Genomic DNA, 25,709 nt, shown 5'->3' on the forward strand with positions numbered 1-25,709 from the left:
AACAACCCTGCCCCCTCTCAAGACCCTTGCACACAAAAAAAACCCAAACATTTTTAAACAAGAAAACAAATCAACAATATTAGCAAGCACTCACCCTGCTCCTTTGCTTGCTTGCTGCTCCCTGCTGACCCAGACTCCAGACTCTCCCCCTGCAGCGCAGCCCACTCTGAGTGTCAGAGCGCTTCTGCTCAGAACACCATGATGGCGGAGCATGTTGACAGCTTGGCATTGCGCAGCTCCATGCACCTCAGCATTCCTCCTCCTGCTGCCCAGCCGCGGCTCTTGCTAAGAGGGTGGCTGGCATGCCTCCCACTCCCCTATTAGTAAGCCACTGACAAGTTCACATTGTCAATAGCCTTCTCACTGCGTCTGCAGACAGCAGAAGGCGGCCCTCCGATCGTGCCCTGGCTTGATGTACTAGTGTTAATGTTCTGATGGTGTTGTCTCTTGCCCATAACTGGGTAGTAAAACACATCTGGTTGGCATGGGTCAGTACTGGTAATTGAGGCTAAAATGTATTTGCCAAAATTTTTGCATACATTTTTAAGTCGCAGTTCAGTAAGGAAATGGGGCAATAGTTTGTGCTTCTCTCTCTGTCCTTGCTCTTCTTGGAAATTATAGTGATGGTGGCTGCTTGCATCTGTTTGGAGATTGTACCTGCTCCCTGAGTTAAAAGCCTTTAGAAAACTGGTGTATAATATCTTTGTAAACTGTTTATACTATATCACTGGAGCTCGAACAGGTCTGGGCTTTTGCCTGGTTTCGTGGACTTTATGGCTGTCACACAAGAAACCAGACCAGCTAGCCTCCCAGGCCCATTCCCTTACAAACCTCTGGGGACACGAACAGAGTTCCTCAACAGGCCTGGACAGTCTGGTCACCCCGTGCAGAGACCAGAACAAAAAGAGTAACTCCATAGATGGCTCTATTTGACAACCAGACAAGCAATGGCAAAAAGTAGACCATCATTGAGCTAGCAAACCTGTTGCTTGTAGATGAAGGATGCCAACCCCCACAAAAAAAAATCTCAGCAAGGAATATAACTATCACAAGAGGACTGTGTGCAAAGCCAGTGAGCGCATCAATATATTTCAGTAGGGAGACAAAGTGGGTAGGTCCATCACAAAGGGTGGTGAGTGTCCCTTAGCAGAATATCAGTATTGAAGATACTCCAGGTCTTCCTGCATTGAATTAAGAAAATCACTTCTGAGCTACTGGAGCAGTCTGTTTGTTGGAACTTTGTGAATAGATAGTGAACAATGTCCAGGTAAGAAAAATGAGTGCCTGTAAAACAAGTAGAAGAGACCTCCATTAACGAAAAGCTATAAGTGACTTAAGGAGTGAAAGACTGTCCCACATCACAGATGTATGAACGCCATCCTAGTCACCTCTTGTCTGCCCTGTCTTCTACGCTAAGGTAGTCACAGAAGTGAACAACAAGAAAAAGAGGGAATAGGCGCTCACTAAATAAACTAAAGGTGGGCAGCAGTGAACCGAGCAGGAATTCCCAATACCTACTCACAATAGTAAAACAAACACGATAAAGGTGGTAAACCGCGCCCAAACAGTGCAAATAATAATTAAAATATATACATACAAATGATCCTATAATTAGGAATGTATGGAACCTTCAATAGAAAAAGTACAGAACAATAATAGTGCAATATGTCAGACAAAATAAGAGTTTGTAAAAACTTATAAAAGACTCACTCACACTTTAATAAATAATAATAAAACAAGTGGATATAAAATCTCTTACTTAAGTAAGAGATTTTATATCCACTTGTTTTATTATATATACTTTTTATTTCAAATAAAGCTATAGTTTTTTTACTACTGTATTTGCTGTTCCTGATATACCTGAATCCTGACCTATATCCTCTGGTGGGGATTATACCACCATATGCTATATACACTAGAGCAAGATATTTGCTCTGAAATCTGTAAGTAGGATACTTTTCCTTTATTTATATATTGTTTGATAGACATACTATACTATTGGATCCTATTTTCTATTTTTTCCATATATTACTGTGGAGGATTGGACACCGTACCACACCATCACTTGATATCCTGAGACGGGGATTGTACCATCTAGGCGATATACGGCAGAGCTCTGAGTAGCTCTGCAAAGTGTGAGTGAGTCTTTTATAAGTTTTTACAAACTCTTATTTTGTCTGACATATTGCACTATTATTGTTCTGTACTTTTTCTATTGAAGGTTCCATACATTCCTAATTATAGGATCATTTGTATGTATATATTTTAATTATTATTTGCACTGTTTGGGCGCGGTTTACCACCTTTATCTTGTTTGAGTCACAGAAGTGAGTTGCAGATAAACTAGCAGGTCAGACCACCCCATATCAATGGGGGAAAACTGGAGCGGTGTCCTGAGAAGTACAAAGTCCTGATGAGAACATAAGGTCTGCAGACAATTAGGAGTGATAAGGCCCCATAGGCTGCTGCCATTGGTACTGAATTGTCTGGATTGTCAGGAGGCTTTAGGGTTCTTCGGTAGTCTAGAGTAGCAGAGAATAGATCTGAGGAAAAGATGCAGGTGATGTTGATTGTATTGCTGTTCTGTCATTTTTCTGACTGCTTGCTGGATGGATTCATCGAGGCTGTGCTCTGATAGGCAGCAGATAACATCACTTGGGGGGCTGTCAGTGTGGCCTTTCAGTCTCAGGGTCTGGTGTGTTTGGAAAAATGCTATGAGTTGTGGTATCTCTGGCAATTCCATTGAAGAGTTCCATGAGCACGCCATGCAGATTATTAGGGGCTGTTTCCACCTCAGGTTGGCCTCGCAGTCTGAGGTTGCAGCAGCATCTCCAGTTGTCTAGCTCAGCTATATGACTTGCCATGAGTCTCAGTTTCCCAGTCTGGCAGTTTAGTGAGTCAGTAGTAGCCAACTGTGCAGATTGTCGGTGGCCACGCGGTCAGTCATACCTTGGTTGTCTTCAGGCAAAGCTCTGCCTTAATGGAAGCCTGCAGGGCCAAATTTACTTCTTGCACATCAGTTTTGGTGGGAAAAGTTTTAATTAAGCTTATCAAATCAAGGTCTCCTACAGGGGAGTCTGTGCCTGGCATGAGCTAAGGAGAGACCGGCAAGGAGATGTCCGATTTGGGGCATACCTCGGGTTGAGAAACCGCAGGCTACCCTTCTCCAAAGCATAACTCTTTGCTGGACCAGTAGACTTGTGGGATTTACCTATTTTTGGTGCGGTAGCTGGGTGGAAAAGCGTCCACAGAGCAGCATGGATGCATGGCTGCTTGAAGATGTGAGTCGGAGCTACATCTTCAAGCAGCCATGCATCCATGCTGCTCTGTGGATTAGGTCACTTATTAATTTATCTGGCATGGTTGAGACATAATTTGACATTTACAAGTCATTGATGAAAGTTTAAAGGGAAACTATAGTGCTAGGAATCTGCCCCCCTCAGCGCTGAAAGGGTTAAAAATCCTTTTGTCACTGGGTCAGGGTCAGGCTGTGCCTCTGCTCCTCAGCCAATGTCAGACAAGGGGGATCTAATGCACATGTGCAGTGAGCACAACAATTGCATTCAGCGCTTTCCTATGGGGTTTTAGCTGACACTGGAGTCCTCATGCAAAGGGTCCTTTAGTGGACCAAAAAAAGCTCCTCTAGTGGCTGTCTGGTAGACTGCCACTAGAGGTGGAGTTAACCCTGTAAGGTAAATATTGCAGTTTCTCAATAACTGCAATAATTACAATTGCAGGGTTAAGGGGACAGGGGCACTGCACCCAGATTACTGCAATGAGATGAAGTGGACTGGGTGCCTCCAGTGTCCCTTTTAATAATAAATTACTACAAATCAGTGTGTCTTGGAAATGTTTCTATCATTGAAGTACACCTTGGTCTGAATAAAGCTTGGGAACAACTGCTGTAGACCAGGGATCGCTAATTGTATCAATGGCTGACATTAGTGATGGACATTTCCCACTTTGCTTCGTCAGGTTATAGGCTACCTGAGCATCATGGGAAATATAGTTAAAAAAATACATCATGAGCTGAAGTTAGCCATTGTTGAAATATTAATTTATCAACCAGCTGCTGTTGGTGTTGGTTTTTGCTAGACTGCAACTCTCTGGTACCTTTGCCAGCCAAAAATCACCGCACATTGCTTTGCAAAGATTTGTGGGAGTTGTAGTTTGGGAAGATCTGGATGTCTAGTGTCTAAATAAACCTGTTTACAATGCAATGCACACAGCACACAAATGAAACTAGCAAAGTATTTGTTCTATGTGTATATTTAATCCTTTGGATTTCTCTTTAATGCTTACTATGTGATAAGCTGTAGATAAAGAAATCATCAAGGCTCTCTCCAGGTTTATATCAGATGGATCTGTAACATGTGGCAATAAAACACTTTGTGAATTCCCTGGCGCTTTAAAGGTGTCAGAGAGAATCATAGAGCTTGCATCAGTTGCACTTGCAGAGGAACGGGGAAGTAAATGGGTTTTGTTTAAGGCAACGTGTTTTCAGGATGGAGATGTCATTCTAATGCAGGCTGTATCAGGCAGTCCACCAAGCGACAGCTGTGGAGCTTCAGTGGGTCAGCTGCTGGAAACCAGCAATTTCCATTCACAATACACACTTTTATCGTCGTTTTTTATCTGCTGACAGATGTGATTCTTCGCCTGTGCTTGGCTTAGAATTAGTGTAATTGATCATATCTTGCAGCAGTAGCACTCCGTCCGTTTGCCCTCGAGGAGGTAAAATCTGGGATAAAATAGGCCCAAGGTCATCAGAAGAAATAGAAGCAGAGTATCCCTGTAGGGTGCTCATCCTCTCTTCTCACAGCGCAAGGCATTTGTCGGGGATGCAGACTCTGTGAAGTGCATCATCGTATATTGAGCTATGGTGCAGGGGGGGTTTCCAGGTAAGGCTGAAAATTCTTTGTTTGAATTGGTATTTCTTGAGGATAGTTAAGTCGCTGAGATAATTTCTCAAAACTTGTCGACAGTGGTATGGGAAGCGTTGCTTTACAACATGTTACATAGTATTCGGTTATTTTGTGTATAGATCAGTGTAGTGTGTTTGAGCATCTGCACATGGGCTTATCTGCGCTGCTAGCCCTATGTAATAAATTTAATTACGGTATGTAATGTGAAAAGCATGTATTCAACTGGCCTTAACCATTTAATTATGAGACGGGAGACGAATGTGTTTGCAAAAGACAGATAAAAAAAATAGATGGGAAATTATTGTAGCTTCGATTCCCTGTCTGCAAGATAAAAATAGACTACTTTTAACAAGAGAAAAAAATGTATTGCTCTTCCCCTGCATTGAATGCGTTAAATATTTTTATGCTGCATTACTTTGTAATGCTAATATATCTTTGTCAGTGCATTTGTTATGTTTCTGAGAGGCTTGCTGTAGTTGAATCTAGTTGATTTTTCGTTTTGACAAAGAGATTGTATTTGTAGTTTGGAAAAGGTTGTTTTCAGACAAGTGTGACTTAGTGACATGTAAGTCAAGCTGTGCACATTTGTATTAATGATTAACCTTTTTTTTTATTATTCCTTAGGGATATAGCACTTTTTGGTTTTGTATATAAAGGCTTTCAGGGACCTTTTTCAAACTAGTGACAAGTTGTTTGACCCCTTTAATGTTCACTTTTGAGGAAGAAATACTGACCTCCTAATACGAACATGTCTTAAAATGCCAAGGGCATAATTAATGAAGGGGTAATGTGTATATGTAAATCATTTTAAGTAATTATCCAGTATATTAAGCTATGAAGGTTATTACTTAAATATATCTTCTCTATCAATTTGCAACTGTAATAACTGTATTTGGAACTTTTGAGGTTGCCCATGATTCTGGCTATTTCAAACTACAGAACTTGTCCATTAAACCTGCGAAACCGCTGCTTCACCTGGAGATATAGCCAATTTTCACAGAGAATCTGCCCATTTATCTGAATAACCATCCCATTTTCATAGAGAACCTGCCCATTTATCCGAAGAATTATCCCATTCTCACAGAGAACCTGCACCATTTATCTGGAGAATCATCACTGAAAATCTGCCCATTAAACCAAAGAATCATTTCATTCTCACATAAAACCTGCCCATTTATGTGAAGAAATATTTCATTCTCACAGAGAACCTGCCCATTAAATCTGGGCAATAATCCCATTCTCACTGAAAACCAGCCCATTTTTACCAGAAGAATCATCCCATTCTCATAGAGGACCTGCCCATTTATCTGAAGAATCATCCCATTCTCACTGAGAACCTGCCCATTTACCCAGAGAATTATCCCATTCTCACTGAGAACCTGCCCATCTACCCAGAGAATCATCCCATTCTCACTGAGAACCTGCCCATCTACCCAGAGAATCATCCCATTCTCACTGAGAACCTGCCCATTTACCCAGAGAATCATCCCATTCTCACTGAGAACCTGCCCATCTACCCAGAGAATCATCCCATTCTCACTGAGAACCTGCCCATCTACCCAGAGAATTATCCCATTCTCACTGAGAACCTGCCCATCTACCCAGAGAATCATCCCATTCTCACTGAGAACCTGCCCATTTACCCAGAGAATCATCCCATTCTCACTGAGAACCTGCCCATCTACCCAGAGAATCATCCCATTCTCACTGAGAACCTGCCCATCTACCCAGAGAATCATCCCATTCTCACTGAGAACCTGCCCATTTACCCAGAGAATCATCCCATTCTCACTGAGAACCTGCCCATTTACCCAGAGAATCATCCCATTCTCACTGAGAACCTGCCCATTTACCCAGAGAATCATCCCATTCTCACTGAGAACCTGCCCATTTACCCAGAGAATCATCCCATTCTCACTGAGAACCTGCCCATCTACCCAGAGAATCATCCCATTCTCACTGAGAACCTGCCCATCTACCCAGAGAATCATCCCATTCTCACTGAGAACCTGCCCATTTACCCAGAGAATCATCCCATTCTCACTGAGAACCTGCCCATTTACCCAGAGAATTATCCCATTCTCACTGAGAACCTACCTATTTACCTGAAGAAGCATTCTATTATCACAGAGAATCTGCCAAATTACAAGAAGAATCATTCCATTATAAAAGAGATTCTCTCCAGTTCACCCTAAACTGTGAGATTGGTCAACACATTGGATAGGTAATCAGAATGAATGTGTAGAAAAATGTGTAGAAAAGGCGTATGGGCAGAGTCTTGAGTGGGAATGGAATGAGTAGATTTTCAAGAGAGAGATTGGAATGAATTGTGAATATCCATGCACCTGTCATGTCTCTGCCCTCTCAACTGAGTCCTAAAGTATCCAGACTTGCGTAGTGATAATGACGAATCTGTAGAGGATTCGGCTCCCAAAAACTAGAACAGACTTAACATTCTTCACTGATTTAAGAATATATAAATTGGTAATTTGTTAATTGTTATAGGTGAAATACCTGCCTGAATACAGGTTAAGAAATCTTTTAGGACGCTGAACGTTTTAAATTCCATGAGCTATCGGAACCTTATAGTTAACAAGATTAACTGTAATACATATCATCTTTTGCATCTCGAGTACTGCTGTCAATAAATCTGTGAATACAAGGTGGAGATTTTAGATTTTCTCGTAGGTGAGAGGGGGGCATAAATGTCTGCTGTCATGCAGACATTTGTGGGTACAGTTTATTAATCTCATTTCTTCTTCTTCTTCTTGTAAGTGACAGTACATAAGACTTAGCCTACTGAGTTCGTTTGTAAGTTCTCCCAAATGCCAGAATTTTACTGTACTTTTTTCAGACTATCATCAATTATTAAGAGACTTATTACTTCACTGCATTGTGCAAAGTCAGAACGTTAATAAATCATACCATTCAGAGCATGTAAAATTATTTCAGTAGGAGAGTCCTTGCCTGCAAAATAAAGATAAATGAGGCTTTATAAAGACATGTCCTCTAAATCTGCATTGAATATATGGTCCAATATCTTATTTATTATTCTTTACATAAACATTTGGGATTAATTGCACATTTTTAGAAGTTCATACTTTTTGCTTGAAATCGCGATTTCTCAGATTACGTGTCGGTACAATCAAATATATGGTGTTTTGTCCACAGACCAAGTGGGGTAACTTGCAAAGGGCCTAAACACCGTCAAGGGTATCTAAATGCAGTTTGTTTATTTTTACCAGTCTATCTGCCAGAGGTTGATGAAGACCATGGAAAGGAAATGCAGAATAGCTTATATAAAATTCTACAGTTATATATTTTATTATTTCCCAAACATTTTATTATGTTTAAGCAGGATAAAAAAGCATAATGGGTGGGCGCTGGAATTGTATAACTCGGCACTGCAAATAGTCATGTAAAAAAAAAAAATAAAAAACAAACAGAAAAAAAAAAATAATCCAACAAACCAATTAAGAGTGTATTTGATATGCTTGTTTCCATATAAAAATATAGAATTTCTTCTGTAATTTGAAGTTAACTTCCTGCCAAGCTACAAGGAGCACTGCATAAAGGCTGGCGGTAGACCTTTGGATGACAATTCTATAGGACAGATACTAATATCACATCTAATCATTTAACAGAAGAATTATGTATTTGATTTTTGTAGTTAGGGCTTCCACTTAGTATGCTTTCACTGTGATTTGTTTAAGTCCGATATCCACCCTCCCTAAAATCAACTTCACATCCTTTACTGCAGCATAAGCCATCATTTTTTTTTTTATTTTTTTTTTTTAGCACTATGGATTTTTGCAAACCACGCTCCCCCCCCACTCTTCTGCAGAGAATGCAGCATTACTTATTACTTTTTATATGCACATTAACCTTTCTCATCTTGTATACGCCATTAGCATCCAATTGACATTGCAATATTGGATGCATTGTGTTCTGTTTCTCTTTAGTTTAGCTCTGCTGCACAGCAGTTTATTTTTGCTCGACAAATAATGATGTATACATCTAAAGGGCTTATCGTGGTGATAGAACCCAGGGAAGCTTAACTTACTTTGGGAACTGTGTGATGTGATGTTGGAATCCACATTGGCTGGTTCTCCCTTTTACATAGTCACACAAATGACTGATATAACAGGAGTCGTCAGTAGTACCCATGTGCAACAGGCAGAAGTTATTAAAACTAAATAATACGTTACATAACCAGTTATTGCTTGATGTCTGCATGTCCTATCGGCACCAGTTAACTCTGGAGAAGCATTTGTTTATTATAATGCGGCTCACCAATATGTTTTTTGTTTGGCCATGTCAGACACTCCGAACACCATCATTTTGTACTTATGGTACAGATGAGTCTGTGTGACCTTGGTCAGCTGCTAATGATTTCTCGAGAATCTCATTTGTTTCCTATGAAAATTTCCCAATATATCTTACAAGACATCCACTTGCCACGTGGAATATATAGTAATGATTTCTTCAAATGGTTTGTTTAAAGGGAATATATATCGGACACCAATGAAGGCTTCAGTATGAGAGTAATAGAGTTCTCTAGTAGTTGGCTTTGACCAATGCTTCATGCAATTCCATTAACTGAATACTGTAGCGTTGTAGAGTTAAACATACAGGACCCTGCACCCAGACCACTTTACATCCTCTGTAATTTTTCTTAGTACTTGAAGTGTATTCCGGGATTTGCCTGTATTTAAGGCACAGCAGATGCAATGTTTTGAGACCTGCAAATAAATGGCTTTGGCAAAAAAAAATGGGAGTTGACCGTTTTTACCCCAATTGTTCTGTTTTGTTTTTTGTGTGTTTTTGATTGTATTTTTAGGGTGCTTCCCACCTCTACAAATTAAAAATCAGTATCACAATCCAGTTCAGTCTTGGCACAGCCAGGGCCCACGTTTCAATGGAGGAGACACAGAACCAATAGTTCTTCCTTCGATACTTTCTCTATGCTCTCTCTCAGTGCTGAGTGGCAGGAGCAAAGGGCAGAACATGTAGCAATGATTGACAGGGAACCAATTTGGAGGAGCTCAGTTCTAGGATTGAGACACATTGATTTCTAGTTTTAATTATTTCATTTTCCAGGCTTCACAAACACATATTTGGTAAATACGGTAGATAAGGCAACATATTACATCTCCTGGTAGGTAACTGTTCGACATAAAAAAAAAACAACCTTGCCCAGAACATGAAACAAATTGAGTGTCGTGAGTTAATGTAAAAGTTATTTTTACTCTTGCTTGTTTTCACCAGGCTCACACAGAAGACCATATATAAATACAATGATGTGCTTCATTTAAAAACAAATAAACAAAAACTTTGTTTTTATTGAATAAGTTTACATTCTAGATTAACCCACTCAATGACGATCCTTCTGGTCCCAATAGCTGGTACACGATGATAAATATGATGATCTGCTGATTATTACCCTGTGTCTCCTATCAACACGTATAATTTGATCTCCTTAATTATTCACTGTTCCTGCCTTTGCCAAATGCTCCATCAGTTTACATTTTAAATGTATTGAAGTCCTTGGTATGGACCTCTTACAAATGTATGACACTTTTTGTGTTAAAAACACTAGCAGTGACCACCTCTGTAGCAACCACATTTCCCACATTCTGATTAATTTATTATTGTGTCCTTATCTAGTGCCAACAGACATTTTAACATTGAATATGTCAACAAACCGATAATGTCGTTTTTGCAATCCTGTCTATAAGCTCACAATCTAAAGGGCAATGGGACACTTGAGACTCATGGTGCAGCTGGTATTGTTCTCAATATTTCTATTTGTGCCCAAATCCCTCTGTCCCTCTTTTCCAGGAGCTTATTCCAACGCAGTGAAGTCACTGTTTTTAGGTTGATGGGATTTGTAATCCGCTTACAGTCATCCATGTAGTATCTGAGCATTCTATATTTACTATAACCGCATTACCTATAGGTCATCCTTTATATCACCGGCTACATGCTCTGAAATCATGATGGCTTTCTCACTGTTGATTTGCAGATAGTGCTTTATAGATCTGTTAAGGTTCATTGCTAGCTGCCTTTACCTTATTTCCAGAACAAATATAGGAATCAATAACCTCAAGGGCATGCACATGGATGGTGCCGGATTTGAAATAAAAGTGACAAATCTAAATTGTCTTGTTAAGGATATTAACCATAAAAAGTATTGATAAAGCAGTAATTGGAAGAGTGGAGTTAAACGTATTTTTGTCTTTTACTTTCCATTTGAGTGAAAACCCTATATACTTCTACAGTCCATAATAAAAAGGTAAAATAACATGCCCAAACTTTAATTGCACAATGCGTTGGTACCATGAAGTGCAGATTTGAAGTTTAGTGTAACAAGCAGTGCTTTCCAAAACCAATCCATTTGTTTCCAAAGTGATTACTCGAGTTCTAAAACCTGTATCCACACTGCTTTATATACATAACCCCCAATTGTTAAAGAATCTATCCAAACACGCATACATATCTAGAAACATAGAATATGATGGCAGATAGTCTGCCCAATTTTCGAAATACTCTCATTAGTCTCTGGCCTTATCTTCAGTCTATGATAGCTTTATGCCTATCCCACGCATGCTTAAACTCCCTCACTGTGTTAACCTCTACCACTTCAGCTGGAAGGCTATTCCATGAGTCCACTACCTTCTCAGTAAAGTAATACTTCCTGATATTATTTTTAAACTTTGTCCCTCTAATTTAAGACTTTGTCCTCTTGTTGTGGTGGTTTTCTTCTTTTACATATAGTCTCCTCCTTTACTGTGTTGATTCCCTTCTGTCTTGTCTTTCCTCCAAGCTATACATGTTAAGTTCCTTTAACCTTTCCTTGAACGTTTTATCCTGTAACCCATGAACCAGTTAAGTAGCCCTTCTCTGAACTCTCTCTAACGTATCAATATCCTTACTGCGTACCTCCAACTGAGGTCTCACCAGTCTTCTGTACAATGGCATGAGCACATCTCTGTTTCTACTGCTGATATTTCTCCCAATACATGAAGAAATGCAAGGGTCAATTTATAGGTTCATTGGGATTTGCTGCCCTTTGCCCATTAAATTTAAACACAATCTTTGGGACCAGAGCCTGCCTCTGATTCTGTTCATCCTCTTACTTTTCTCTGATGTTCTCGACTTCGTAGTGAGATATGGTTCCCAAATTCAGCTTTTATTTAAATTACAACTACATGCTTAATATCCTTGTACCTTTCCAAACACACCACTGCGCCCATGGGATTAGTGACCCATGCCGAAACCAAGCTAACATTTCTGCCACTGGCTGATTTTTGGGTTTATGCTTTGGGTCTTACAGATGCTGGGCATATTAAACTGACCTTTTATTCTTCATACATCATTGGGCATTTTGGGAATCCCTTTAGATCAGAGTTCTTTGATGCATGAGGAAGACCGTGACATATTTCGATTTCCTCTTCTTGTTGAGCGGTTGTCTTTGAGCTTTCTTGGTGACAGATTGTATTTTTATATTTTTTTTTGCCGTAGTGAATATTGCAGAAGTGATGCTATTTTAAATACTAGCGTTAATGCAATGGCAGCTGGTACATTATTTTGTACTTTTATGTTTGCTTCCATCCAGGAAGCCTGTCACATGCGGCTCATAATATTTATTTCGTAGTAAGACCGCAATGTATTCCTAATGACATCGCTATGTCACCTGAGTGCGTGATTCGGGACTGCATCCAAAGAGCAAGAAAGATTGAGTGCAACAGAAAGTCCTGGAAAGATAAAATATATCTTTCATCAATCAAATAAGAATGGTGACTTGACCTTCTGTAAATATTTCCTGAGAACACCACTAATTCTCCAACTTTCCAGTGTGAATATTAAAACATGTTGATGATCTGTAGGATACGGAGATCTTTGCACCTTGGTGTTAAATCAACTGTATGATTTTAATGCAGGGATTCTGTCCCTCGAGGATAGAGTTTGGCACACTTTTCTAGTGGATTTAAGTTTTTGCAAATCACTTGGTTATACGCTGACCATATATGTGACTCTGTAGTGCAGCCCTCATAAATATGACAAGCAGGCAAACCTAGAATTGGAATTCTTATTGCGTTTTTGAGAATGACTATCTTGAAATCCCCCAAAACAAGGTGTGTAAAAATGTTTTGCCTTTCTTTTCTCCCATACCAACCACTTTGACCACTTTACGTCTGACACTGACAGACCAGCTATAGCAATAGAAGTGGTTGATGAGCGTTGTGGCTCATAAAGCCTGGGGCTTAATTAAAATAATTCATTCATAACCTCCACCACTTAATTTTCTAGGGAAATGTTGTTGTTTTTGAAGGGTTAAGCAAGGCTCCATAACCAAGCACAACCTTGAGAAAACTGCAGAGTTATCCTTTAAAGAGCTGATTTAAATGGTACACCTTATGCTTCCCCCCTTAGTTAAACTCCTACCTCTCCAGGGAGTAATTGTGTAATAAAATGCTTTGTGTGCAGAGTCCTGTGCTTATTGCTGCATTATCAGATTGTGCAGAATGTATTGAGGAGTAATATCTGCACGCACACACAAACACCGTAAATACAGCTGCTGGTAATACTTGACAGCAAGTCGTACTGATTTAAGACGGATATTAAATCACTAGACTGTGGTCATAGAGCTTGATGAAGCTTTAAAATAAAAATTGCACACTACTTTTTTTTTAATTTTTTTTGTTATTTTAATTATCAGAAATTAGTCTTAGTGCTATTAATTTTACATTTTGCTGAGTTATTCAAAACGAAGGGCCACTCCTGCACAGATGTGCGAGTGACGGGGCTTGACCCGTGAGATATGAATCAATCAATTGTCATCATATATCTTTAATCTGTAGATAAACGTATATGTCTAAATCTTCCTGCCATTCTCGTTTGCAAGCTCTTCTGGCCAAGTGCTGTAAGACATGGAACCTCACATATTACATTGTATGGTCTCCAGCGGTGCATTGTGGGTGCGCAAGTTAACACTGTACCTTTTATCTGGCCTGTCGGAGAAGGTGAGGATTTGGCAGGCATGCCCCCACCTTGGGGTATAGACGCCCCCAGTTGGCTTAAAGAGGTTTGGTTTATACCTCCTTGCAGAATGACAAATGCAAGGATAATAGATAGAAGCTAAATAGGGGGAATCTTAATTGCTGCCTCTGTGATTTGGGTGAGGTGCCTGTCTACTTGAGGCTCTAACCCTTGGTACAAATATCAGTTTCTTTCTTTCTATATATATTTAGCGATTTAAAAAAAAAAAAAAATGTGTGATGGGGGGGAATATATTCTTACACATTGTTATGCATTACCCAAAACTGGAGGGGTAGATAGGGCTTTCTGAGAGTTGTATACCTTAAGGCATGTAAGACGTAAATTCAGCTTTGGTGATATGAATCTGGTATCACCTTTACGTCAATCCAGCCCTAATATGGTTGGAGACTATGAGCTGTATTGTACATTAATGCTATGAATACATCATTTTTAAATTTAATATCTAAACGCTGTGACTTATTTCTTTGACAGAGAAAATAAGGCAGAAGTATGCCGACCTCCCGGGTGAGCTGCACATTATCGAGTTAGAAAAGGAGCAGAATGGACTGGGGCTCAGTCTGGCTGGTAACAAGGATCGCTCACAAATGAGCATCTTCATTGTGGCCATTAACCCTGATGGACCAGCTGGAAGGGACGGACGCATTCAAGTGGGCGATGAGCTCCTGGAGGTAATGTAGCCGCTACCACACTGGATCTTGCTACTAATTAAAGTACGGGGCTGGTAATAACATTATTGCCGCTCAAATTATACTTTTGTAGGTCGAAAGCTGTTTATCCGCTACATTTAATAACTTCCTGAGGTCTAAGGGTGTCATATTTTTTTTACTGGGCTCTATTGCATCGCCTTCCTTTCCTAAACTGTATACAGATTTAATCAGGTACACAAATAAGTTGCTGCTTATGGCAAGGGTAGTTTGGCCCAGAGGGCAGAAAGACTATTTTGTAAAAAATTTTTAAAATTACAGTAACAAGTCACATAATTCTGTGTTTGGCTTTTCGTGAAAGGGAAGGCATTAGCAATTTTAAATGTGTCTGTGATTTCCAAAACATTGATCAGTGCTGGAGTTTATTATATAACAACATTATTTTACAAGACTAGAGAATACTTATTTCTGTCTGCCGGTCTGCTCAATCCTGTCCTGCAAATCTTGTCTTTCTCACAATCTATCTTTTGTATCGAACATTTCCTGTCCTAACCTGTCCTGCTCATGAAACTATAGGCACCAAAGCAACTTGTAGCAGTTTTAGTATATAGATCAGGGGTAGGCAACCTACGGCACTAGTGCCATGCACGGCACTCGAGATGTCTTTGCACGGCACTCAAGGCTGCTAGAGCCAAATGCACTCTGGCCTATCAGGAGTCCCAGTAAAACTTCAGATATCTGCTAATACGAAGAGGTGGTGAAGGACAATCCTCAATTTATGCATTGCAGCACATAGAGGAAGTGATCTCAGATCACTTCATCCCAGCACTTGTGAATGGGAATCCACACTGTAGTAGAGCAGCCATCGTCAGCTATCCCAGCTCCTGTCCTTAACCTGTACCTGGCCAGCCTGGTCCCCACTGGAACCCACCCACACTGCTAGATATACACAGAAATGCAGAATAACCCTCCCCTCATACAAATAATATGAACAGCCCACACACACACACACAACACAAAATGCCGACAAACGCAACACCACTAACAATCCACATACACGCACACAACCCCACATGTAGCCTCTCACATACAATACCCCAAACAGCCCCCACACACTACCAAACACACAATGTGACATATCCATCCACACACAATTCCACAAGCAGCCCTCATACACAGCCCACATTCATAGGTATACACGATACCATAAACTACTAACGAACATATACAATATAATAGCTCATATACGCACAAATACAACGATACAAAGCAATTACAGTCAAAATAACACAAGCAGAATATGGCAGCATACACACCTCAATTTAAAAAAATTAGGATCGTCACTCTACGGGACATCACAATCCTCTATCGGCACAGTGCTGCTAAAAGGTTGCCTACCCCTGATATAGATCATGCATCTGCAGTCTCACTGCTCAATTCTCTGCCAGGAGTTAAATCCCTTTGTTTATGCAGCCATAGCCACACCTCCCCTGGCTGTGACTGACACAGCCTGCATGAAAAAAATATATATTTTATTTTCAATAGGATGATAACTTGCTCTAAGTTTTTATCTCCTACTCTGTAAATTGAAATTTAATCACATACAGAAGAATCCTGCTTGCTCTGAAAGGCTATTAACAGTGCAGGAGATAAGAAATTATTGCTTAAACAGAAAATGGAATAAAATGAGATTTAAACATTAGATGTCTCTTTACAGGAAGTGTTTAGGAAGGCTGTGTAAGTCACATGCAGGGAGGTGTGACTAGGACTGCATAAACAAAGTGATTTAACTCATAAATTACAGAGAGCAAAGCAAAGCTGCTTTGTTAAACTAAAATTGTTTTGGTGCATATATTGTCCTTTTAATCTATTTGTACATATATATATCTATATATGTTTATCTATCTATACGTACACACAACATATCTATCTATCTCTCTTTTTTTTTAATTCATATGTATACATTTTTTTTCATTTACAAGCATACATAAGAGAAAAAACCCACATAACATACAAGAGAAAAATAATTATCTTTCTTTCTCTCTTAGACTATAAAAGGTGATTCTTTTTTTTTTTTCTTTCATTGTTAATATCCTATAAAAAGGTACATCAAGTATTTTAAGGATATATACAAATATATATAGTATCCTCAGACATTTTCCCTATATGGAGTTTAGTGTTTTTATATACCGTATATATATATAACTCTAAACTCCATATAGGGAAAATGTCTGAGGATACTATATATATTTGTATATATCCTTAAAATTCTCCATACTGAGAGAGGGTAATATTGACCTTTTTCAGAGAAGAAATTACATACAATTATGTATAACCTTAAAACTTAGTGGGAGAGGGAGGAGAGAACCTGTCCTTGAGTATATCACAAAGCAAAAAAGTGTAATAGGTCTTTTTTTTTCTACCTTTAAAGTGATAGTTGGTTAGAGATGATTCATTTTTCTTTATCCAATTATCCCACAAAACGATATTCCGAAGTCTAATATTAGTTGGTGTTGGAATGCCTTGTTCCATTTTTAATTGGTAAATAAGTTGAGCTTTAACAGTAAACCAGTTTGAGGTATTTTAGTTCTTCCAATTCCTTGCTATTTCAATGTTAAATGTTTTTAGAATTCTTTATTTTATTTGCGCTTAGGTGAAACAAGCAGGTTTGCACTGCCACAACAGCTGGTGCAGACTGAACAACAGGAGTATTATAACTGTTTCGTGGCTACAAAACCAATGCACATTTTTTTATAAGAATACACAAGATTATATTTATATCCTTAATCTGTAGGGGGGGGGGGGGGGGATCTCTCACTAGGTGTGCATAAAATTATACATAGCATTAGGGTGAGACACCACATCTCAATAAAGCCTAAAGAGGGTGAGTGGTAGGCTATCAGCCTAGGTGATACTTTATATAGGGCTTTGTTTAGATGCAGGTGTTGGGTAGGAAGGTCTGTGTATGGACTTAGACGTGGGTAGGTAGCTGCATGCCCTCTGTTTGGGAGTGAGTTGTCTCCCTGTTAAGAACTTAGGGACCTGGTCTTTTGTCCTGTGCCGGACTGCCTGTGTTTTAAGCCTGGAGAGATGTTGGTCGGCTGTAGCTACAACAGTAGTGGGGTAAGTGGTGATCTGCAGTATATGGGGGGTTTACAAGCCTGCCATCTAGGTAATTATGAGTGAGTGGTATACTGCCATGTTGGCCCCTACAGATTATTAATATGTTTGGCGCTCATTAACCTGAGAACCAAAAGAGGGGGTGAGGTACTTTCACCTGCGGTTGTGGGGAATGGATTGCTGTCTCGCTATAATGGCATTGTAACTAATAAAATAATTTCAGAACAATAACTTGATATGAAAAGATAAAGTAAACATATGCCAGGTGGGGTCTTAGAGTCTGGTGACTAGCAGCCACATGGCCTGATCCTGTCTGGGAGAGTCCTTGAGGCTTCAACCTGTGTCAGCAGAAGAGCAGCGGGGACTATGTTGGGTGCATCCCAGGAGCTACCAGGAGTGGGATTGTTGGAGTCTGGTTTATCCAGTCCCAATTTGCAGAGGAATAAATAATTTATTTATTTTTGAGATAGATATAAGAAAGAGGACAGAGAGGATATAAAAATGCAGTACGTTGGTTTAAAAAAAAAAAATGCTTATCTTCTTATTGTTAAACATCTTTTGGAAACACAGTCATGTCGGTAATGGCGCGTTTAAAGTGCTGTGATTGGAACAGTGTTATAGTCTGTTTATGTGAACATAATGGAATTCCATAATTTTAGAAATTTGAATTGTAAGAAGTGCATTTTAAACATGTAATTGTACACCATGAGTGTTCCACTGCACAAGATCTCTGACCACAGGGACGAAACATTTTTTCAATTTTGTGTCATTCTGCAAGGAAATTGTTTCATATCTAAGTGAAGGATTATTGAATTAGATTCTGGTACACGATCAAGTTAGAACAAAAACAAAGGAGAGTCTCAGTGTGTGGCTTTTAAATTATATGCCTACATATTTTAAAATAAACCTGTTTGCATCATAAAATATGGAACAATGTTGGAGAAGTAAATTCACACATACACTAGGAATTTAGATTGTGTTCAGACAGGAACTGATATCCGGCCTGTGCAGCCATTCTGAAATATTAGACAAGGCTATTGTAGTCCACAGACCAACAAGTTTAGTTATCACAGTGTTTGATGTTTGGTTATCACCTTTTCTAATTCTTTATCCTAGCATACAATTATACTGAAAAGAACGCTCTGCTTTATAAATGCCGAGTATGTAAATAAATTGCTTAATTATAATTTGTATCATAGTCAAAGTACAACTTAACAGAGATTTGTTTCTGCAGTTGAACAATCAAGTCTTGTATGGAAAAAGTCACCAGAATGCGTCGGCAATCATCAAAAGTGCCCCGTCCAAAATGAAACTGGTGTTTATAAGGTAAGCATGTTTTCCATTTAGTTTGTCTGTGGTCCTTCTGTGATATGTGATTGATTATACTTTTGGGCTATACAGGTGATACTCGAAAAATTAGAATATCGTTCAAAAGTTAATTTATTTCAGTAATGCAACGTAAAAAGTGGAAACTAAAATATGAGATAGACGCATTACATGCAAAGCAAGATAGTTCAAGCCGTGATTTGTCATAAGTGCGATAATTATGGCTTACAGCTCATGAAAACCCCAAATCCACAATCTCAGTAAATTAGAATATTACATGCAATCCATAAAACCAGGAGTGTACATAGAACAATATCGAACCTCTGAAAAGTATAAGCATGCATATGGACTCAGTACTTGGTTTGGGACCCTTTTGCAGCAATTACTGCCTTAATGCGGCGTTGCATGGAAGCTATCAGCCTGTGGCACTGCTGAGGTGTTATGGAAGACCAGGATGCTTCAATAGCGTCCTTCAGCTCTTCTGCATTGACGGTCTCATGTCTCTCATCTTTCTCTTGGCAATGCCCCATAGATTCTCTATGGGGTTCAGGTCAAGCGAGTTTGCTGGCCAATCAAGCACAGTAATCCCACGGTCATTGAACCAGGCTTTGGTGCTTTTGGCAGTGTGGGCAGGTGCCAAGTCCTGCTGGAAAATTAAGTCAGCATCCCCATAAAGCTCGTCTGCGGAAGGGAGCATGAAGTGCTCCAAAATCTCCTGGTAGATGGCTGCGTTGGCCCTGGACTTAATGAAGCACATTGGACCAACACCAGCAGATGACATGGCTCCCCAAATAAACACAGACTGTGGAAACTTCACACTGGACTTCAAGCCTCTTGCAGTGTGACTGTGTTCCTCTCCATTCTTCCTCCAGACTCTGGGTCCTTGGTTTCCAAATGAGATGCAAAAGTTGATCTCACCAGAAATGAGGATTTTGGACCACTGAGCAACAGACCAGGTCTGTTTTTCTTTAGCCCAGGTAAGACGCTTCTGACGTTGTTTGTTGTTCAGGAGCGGCTTGACAAGAGGAATACGACATCTGAAGCCCATGTCCAGGATCCGTCTGTGTGTGGTGGCTCTTGATGCACTGACTCCAGCCTCAGTCCACTCCATGTGAAAGTCCCCAACACTTTTGGATGTCCTTTTCCTGACAATCCTCTCCAGGCTGCGGTCATCCCTGCTGCTTGTGCACCGTTTTCTTTCACACTTTTCCCTTCCACATAACCATCTATTAATGTGCTTTGATTCAGCACTTTGGGAACATCCAACTTCCTTCGCAATTACCTTTTGAGGCTTTCCCTCCTTATGGAGGGTGTCAATGATGGTTTTCTTCCCCATGATTGTGATTCCTACTGAACCAGACTGAGAGACCATTTAAAGGCTCAGAAACCCTTTGCAGGTGCTATGGCTTACTTAGCTGATTAGAGTGGGACACTGTACGCCTAGAATATTGCACCTTTTCACAAGATTCTAATTTACTGAGATTGTGGATTTGGGGTTTTCATGAGCTGTAAGCCATAATCATCGCACTTGTGACAAATCACGGCTTTAACTATCTTGCTTTGCATGTAATGCGTCTATCTCATATATTAGTTTCCCCTTTTACTTTGCATTACTGAAATAAATGAACTTTTGCACGATATTCTAATTTTTCGAGTATCACCTGTACAATATGTGTAATCTCCCAGCATATAAATTGGGTCTCTCCAAGTATTTGAGTTAATCCAGGTTTGGCCAACCTTTTTTTAATACAGTCTTCAACAACCTGTATTGCTACAGTTTTAATAAAAATTCAACAATTAAATATTCATTGCCGCAATCAGCACAAACCATATAGGTTATCCTAAATCTAAACGCTCTATTGATAAAGAATTAGTCTTTTTGATTAAGTATCATCAGTTGAACATGTGTCTATAGTAGGTATTATCCACCAAGTTTTTTTATAATAAAGCAGAAACATTTATTGTTTCATTTCTGGAATTCGGTCTATTTTGAGAAAACATCAATTTTCCCGACTGTTACTGTGAGAGTTGCTGACATGGATCAGAAAGGTTACCATAACCTTGGGTTTTAAAGTAATCACTCTGTGTTCACCGATACAGTTATTATTAATACGTTTATGGGTCGAGCATACTCCTCTTTGCTTTAATACAGGTTTTTGTTGACCTGTTTTAATGCAGTTTTAGCTGACCAATTCTAATTCCCGTCAAGCTGACCTGTTGCATTTCAGGTGTTAACTTGTCACTTGTTTGATCCTTGACAAACTGTGATGGGCATACAAGATGACAACCTCTATGTTCAAGGATTTTTTTTTTCCCCTTAAATTTATTTGCATTGCATATCTTGTATACTGTCCTCACACACTCTCACAATGTTTTCTTTCATTTTCTGAATTTGTTTCTGCCTGCATAGAAAATAAACTAATTAGCAAAATGTTATGAAATATAACTATTTCACAACTCTGAATTACAAAAAAAATGCATAGTGCAACATATCATAATCAATCTCATTAAGTTGCCTTAAATTCCTTTCCCAATAATTTCCCATTGTCTGAATTTAAAGCGTCAGGGTTAAACAAATTTTAGAAACAAAATGAACTATATTCAAGGCTAGACTTACACGTCATACACGCTGACATTTCATTTAATGCCCAGGTTAATTCTAATTATGCTTTACAGCCCATTTTCTGCATTTATTTGGAATTACCAAAGCAGCAGAGTCCTGATCCCATGACAGACCTCGCTGTCAACATATCAAATTACTGATTCAACACTATTCAAAATCAGTTTACAGTATGAAAAAAGAATGCATTATTTATTAAAGACATGAAGTCTTCATTGTACTGGGAGATTAATATTAAAATGTCTCACTGTGAGAGATCAAAAGGCACCATTTAGTGATTAAATAAGAGCTCTAGTCAGCAAGACAAAAATTCAATATTGCAGCAGCTCGTTTTCTAAAGAATGCTCCAAGGATATAGCGGTTTCTCGGCTGGGAGAAAATGAGAGAGAGCATTATTGAAATATTTTAATCCTTTTAGGGCAGCTATGGTTACCTTCAGATGGCAGAAGTTTGTGAACGTCAATTCCACTAATGCATAGATCTCCTGTATCCTTAATACTGGATGGAATACAGAGGTATCGCCTCACACCATAACGGTTTATACAGATGATTCTGTGTTCTGTTCCAGGGTTAAACCTCTCTTCATTCAGAGACCATTCTCTTGCAGTGAAGACGTATACAGATGTTTAATCGCGTGTACCCTCGCAGCCCTTGATATTTGGTCTATATGCCCAAATAAACCAGTTTTAAAAAGTGTTTTTTTTTTGTATGTGTCTGGAGTCTGTGAGTGCTATCCCCCATTTTTATTTGTTAAACATTGGTCTAACCAGTACTCTCAGCCTAATTCCCCTTTAAGCATTCAATGTTGCCCAACACTGTAAAGAGAGGATTCTATATTTGAGATTAGAATAGGTAGAAACCTTTCATATTCTGTTGTCTGGAGATTATCTCTATGGGGAAAAGAAAGCGAAGATTCATGTTAAACAGTGCTATATCACACTCATGAGTTATGTTTCACTGTTTAGGGCAGGAGTATGCAATTATGTGAATTAACATGGGAGGCCACCATCAAGATCCGTGAACAAGCTTGTGTGTTGAGTACTACAATGTACAACTGCAGCATAAAAATCTAGGGGGGGGGCTCTTGTTAAGGCAATGTGCAGCAGTAGATCATTTAATCCCCCTTCGGAGTGATAGGGTACAATAAAAAAAGAAAAAAAGAAAAAAGGGGGCTTCCGGGGGTTGGATCCACTAATCATAGGCAAAGTTTCTATCATTTTGGAAGAAGAGCTTAGCATAGAATGGGTTGAGATGCACAACACTCCCAGCCACTCCCCTGATAACCCAGAACCTCTTGCTTAACCTCTGCTTGTGCACAGGTGTACAGATCCGTTTTATTTTTGCAAAGTGTACCATTGCAAGCATGTTGCCATAATTTTCCTCTTCACATAAGATTCTCTTTTCTTTGTTAAGGTCTTTTAAAGTTCTCTGTGATCTGCATGTTTTTGATCTTGCTAAGGGCTTTACTTTTTGTCTTGGGAAGGAAATTAAAATCGACACTGTCATAAGTACAAACTATCTTGTCTGATCAAATACTGCCCACGTATAATTTATTTTTTTATCAGAACAGAATGGCACTTACCCTGTGCAATGACCTGTCTGCTTGCAAACAAGATATTCCTTTAATCCAGAGTTTATTCGATTTTCTCCGGTCTCTGTTTGTGTTCTATATAATAATTTAGCAATGAATTTTACAGTCTGCGGGCGCAATGCGATTTTCCTGCCAGGTTCAGTTTGATCTTGGTGACATTTTGTCAGCCATGAAATCGCAGTGTGTCCTTACATTTATGCTTTTTTTCTGGTTAGATTGCATAAAATGCATCTTGCCTCACTGATCTTCAGTACATATAAAACATACCAAAAAAAAAAGCATGTAAAAATGTTTAAAGGAATGTAGGAACCATTTACTATAAATTGACAATGAAATATGAATCTTAAATGGATACTGTAGTGCCAGGAATACAAAGCTGTATTCCTGGAACTATCACTCCCCCTGCCACCCCCCTCCCCGGTACATAATAGGTTAAAAACCCTTTACTTCCCTTATCTTAGTCCCTCGACGAGTGGGGTCTAATGCGCATGTGCGGAAAATGCCGTGCGCGCATTAGATCTCCCCATACGAAAGCATTGAATCAATGGTGGAGGTCCCCATGCAGAGCGTAAGGACGTCCAGCATCAGATACCGGACCAAAGGTCTGTTTAAATTCAGGAAGCCCTCTAGTGGCTGTCTGATACACAGCCACTGAAGGCAGACTTAGAGCTGCAATGTAAACTTTGCAGTTTCTATGGAACTGCAATGTTTTACATTGCAGCACTCAGTGCAAAAGGGACACTGTACCCAGGCCACTTCAATGGGCTAAACTGGTCTTGGTGCCTACAGTGTCTCTTTAAATAAGCAACTGGTGGGTGGGTGCCTTGAGCTTTAGCCAGTTCTTTGTTGACGATCTCAAAGCGAGATTGGAACTTTTCCAGGGTAAAATCATATTTTCCCATCTATCTTTTTAAAGGTGCACTCTAAACACTGTTATCCACTTAGATTCTTGTAGTGGCTATTTTTTTGAAAGAGTCTTTGAATGCAGTCAGAAAGTTTAAATTTTGACAGCGGTAGTAGGCTGAGAGAGACCCTGAAATCGCTCAAACCGTTGTCATCCAAATTTGTAGTTCTGCTCCCTTTTAATTAGGGCCTGCAGTTTACATCCAGATTTAGCTACAATTAACGTTTTTCCAGATGTTTTCTACCCTCAGAAGGTTTATTTAGTAAAGGGACAATATTAAATTATTAAATTAAAATATTACATTATAGCAATATGAAATGCAAACCTTTCATAAATGACCACACTGTTTAAATCCTAAACCTGGGTTCTTGACATGTATGATTAGGGGTTAGGACACTTATTGTTGGAATGTGTCTCATCCTTTGGGATTTTTTTAATTTATATTTTTAATTTATCGTCATTTATTCTTATGCTTTTCTTCTGGAGCCTATTGATGGATGGGCAAGAAAAGAGGGCCTCCTTTTTTTTTGAAATTGCAAAAAGGAATTGATAATGCGTTTAGTGTAAGAGTTATGAGAAATCTTTTGATTATCCAGTCTCATGTTTATAGTTTTGTTACCTAATTGCATCTTTGACGTCCAGTCTTCATCTTTGGCTGAATACCGCGGTCTTTTTTGAAAATACCGACCGCGGTTTCTATCTGCTGGTTGCTGTCTGGGCGGTTGCTGTACCACTCTGCACCTACTTTGTCCATCTTCACGGCTTCACCTCCACTGTGGTCTTTTTTGAAGATCCCGACCGCAGTGTGAGAGAGTTGGAGTTCCCATAACGAGGGTTCATCTGGTTGCTCTTTGATCCGCCCAACATCACCTTTATTCTGCCTACCCAGGGAGGACTTCCGGACAATTACTGGTTTTTTTCATTTTATTTTATTTCACTTAGTATTATTGTTTCTTGTCTCTTGTCTTTTATTTTTATATATCTCATTTATTCATCTTCTGGTTATATCTACCTCAGGTGGGGGCCCACACCGAGGACAGATATATATTTTTTCCCATTTATTATTTCTATTGTGTTTATTGGTATATAATTTTTTTGCTTTTTTTTATTTTTTATTTTTTTTTTTTGTATCCACCCTACCTTCACTTAGTGATCGGACCTCTATATATATATTCTTTATATTGAGGTTATTCCATCTTTTTGGCCATTCAGTGCAGTTAGTTTGTGGATACATTTGGTGTCATTTAATTTTTTTTTTTTTTTTATTTTTTTTTGGTTATTCTGTTTTATGAGATTTTTGTATTTAATTGTCCGGTTAAGGTATAACAGTGGTGATCGGAATTAGTCCTTTGCTGATTTATTTTTTACTTAATTAATAAATTATTTTTGATAATTTTTATACTATTTATCTAGTTTTATAATCTTAAGCGCACACACCCTATTTTCCATTTCTGAGTATATAACTCATCAAGTCGCTAGAGTGGGTGTGTAGCTGCTACTCTTCTTTTTTATTCAT

The 25,709-nt window shown here is 39.1% G+C and overlaps 1 protein-coding gene across 1 annotated transcript in view; it reads left to right on the forward strand.

Moving 5' to 3' along the window:
- Positions 1 to 25,709, forward strand: part of PATJ (PATJ crumbs cell polarity complex component) — a 231,961-nt gene that overhangs the window by 144,165 nt on the left and 62,087 nt on the right. Inside the window, exons 29-30 of the mRNA XM_063428064.1 lie at positions 14,460 to 14,656; positions 18,987 to 19,078. Of these exons, the coding sequence (XP_063284134.1) occupies positions 14,460 to 14,656; positions 18,987 to 19,078 (289 nt within the window). The remainder of the gene's footprint in view (positions 1 to 14,459; positions 14,657 to 18,986; positions 19,079 to 25,709) is intronic.

This window comes from Pelobates fuscus, chromosome 7, assembly GCF_036172605.1.
Source record: "Pelobates fuscus isolate aPelFus1 chromosome 7, aPelFus1.pri, whole genome shotgun sequence".
Taxonomy (NCBI): domain Eukaryota; kingdom Metazoa; phylum Chordata; class Amphibia; order Anura; family Pelobatidae; genus Pelobates; species Pelobates fuscus.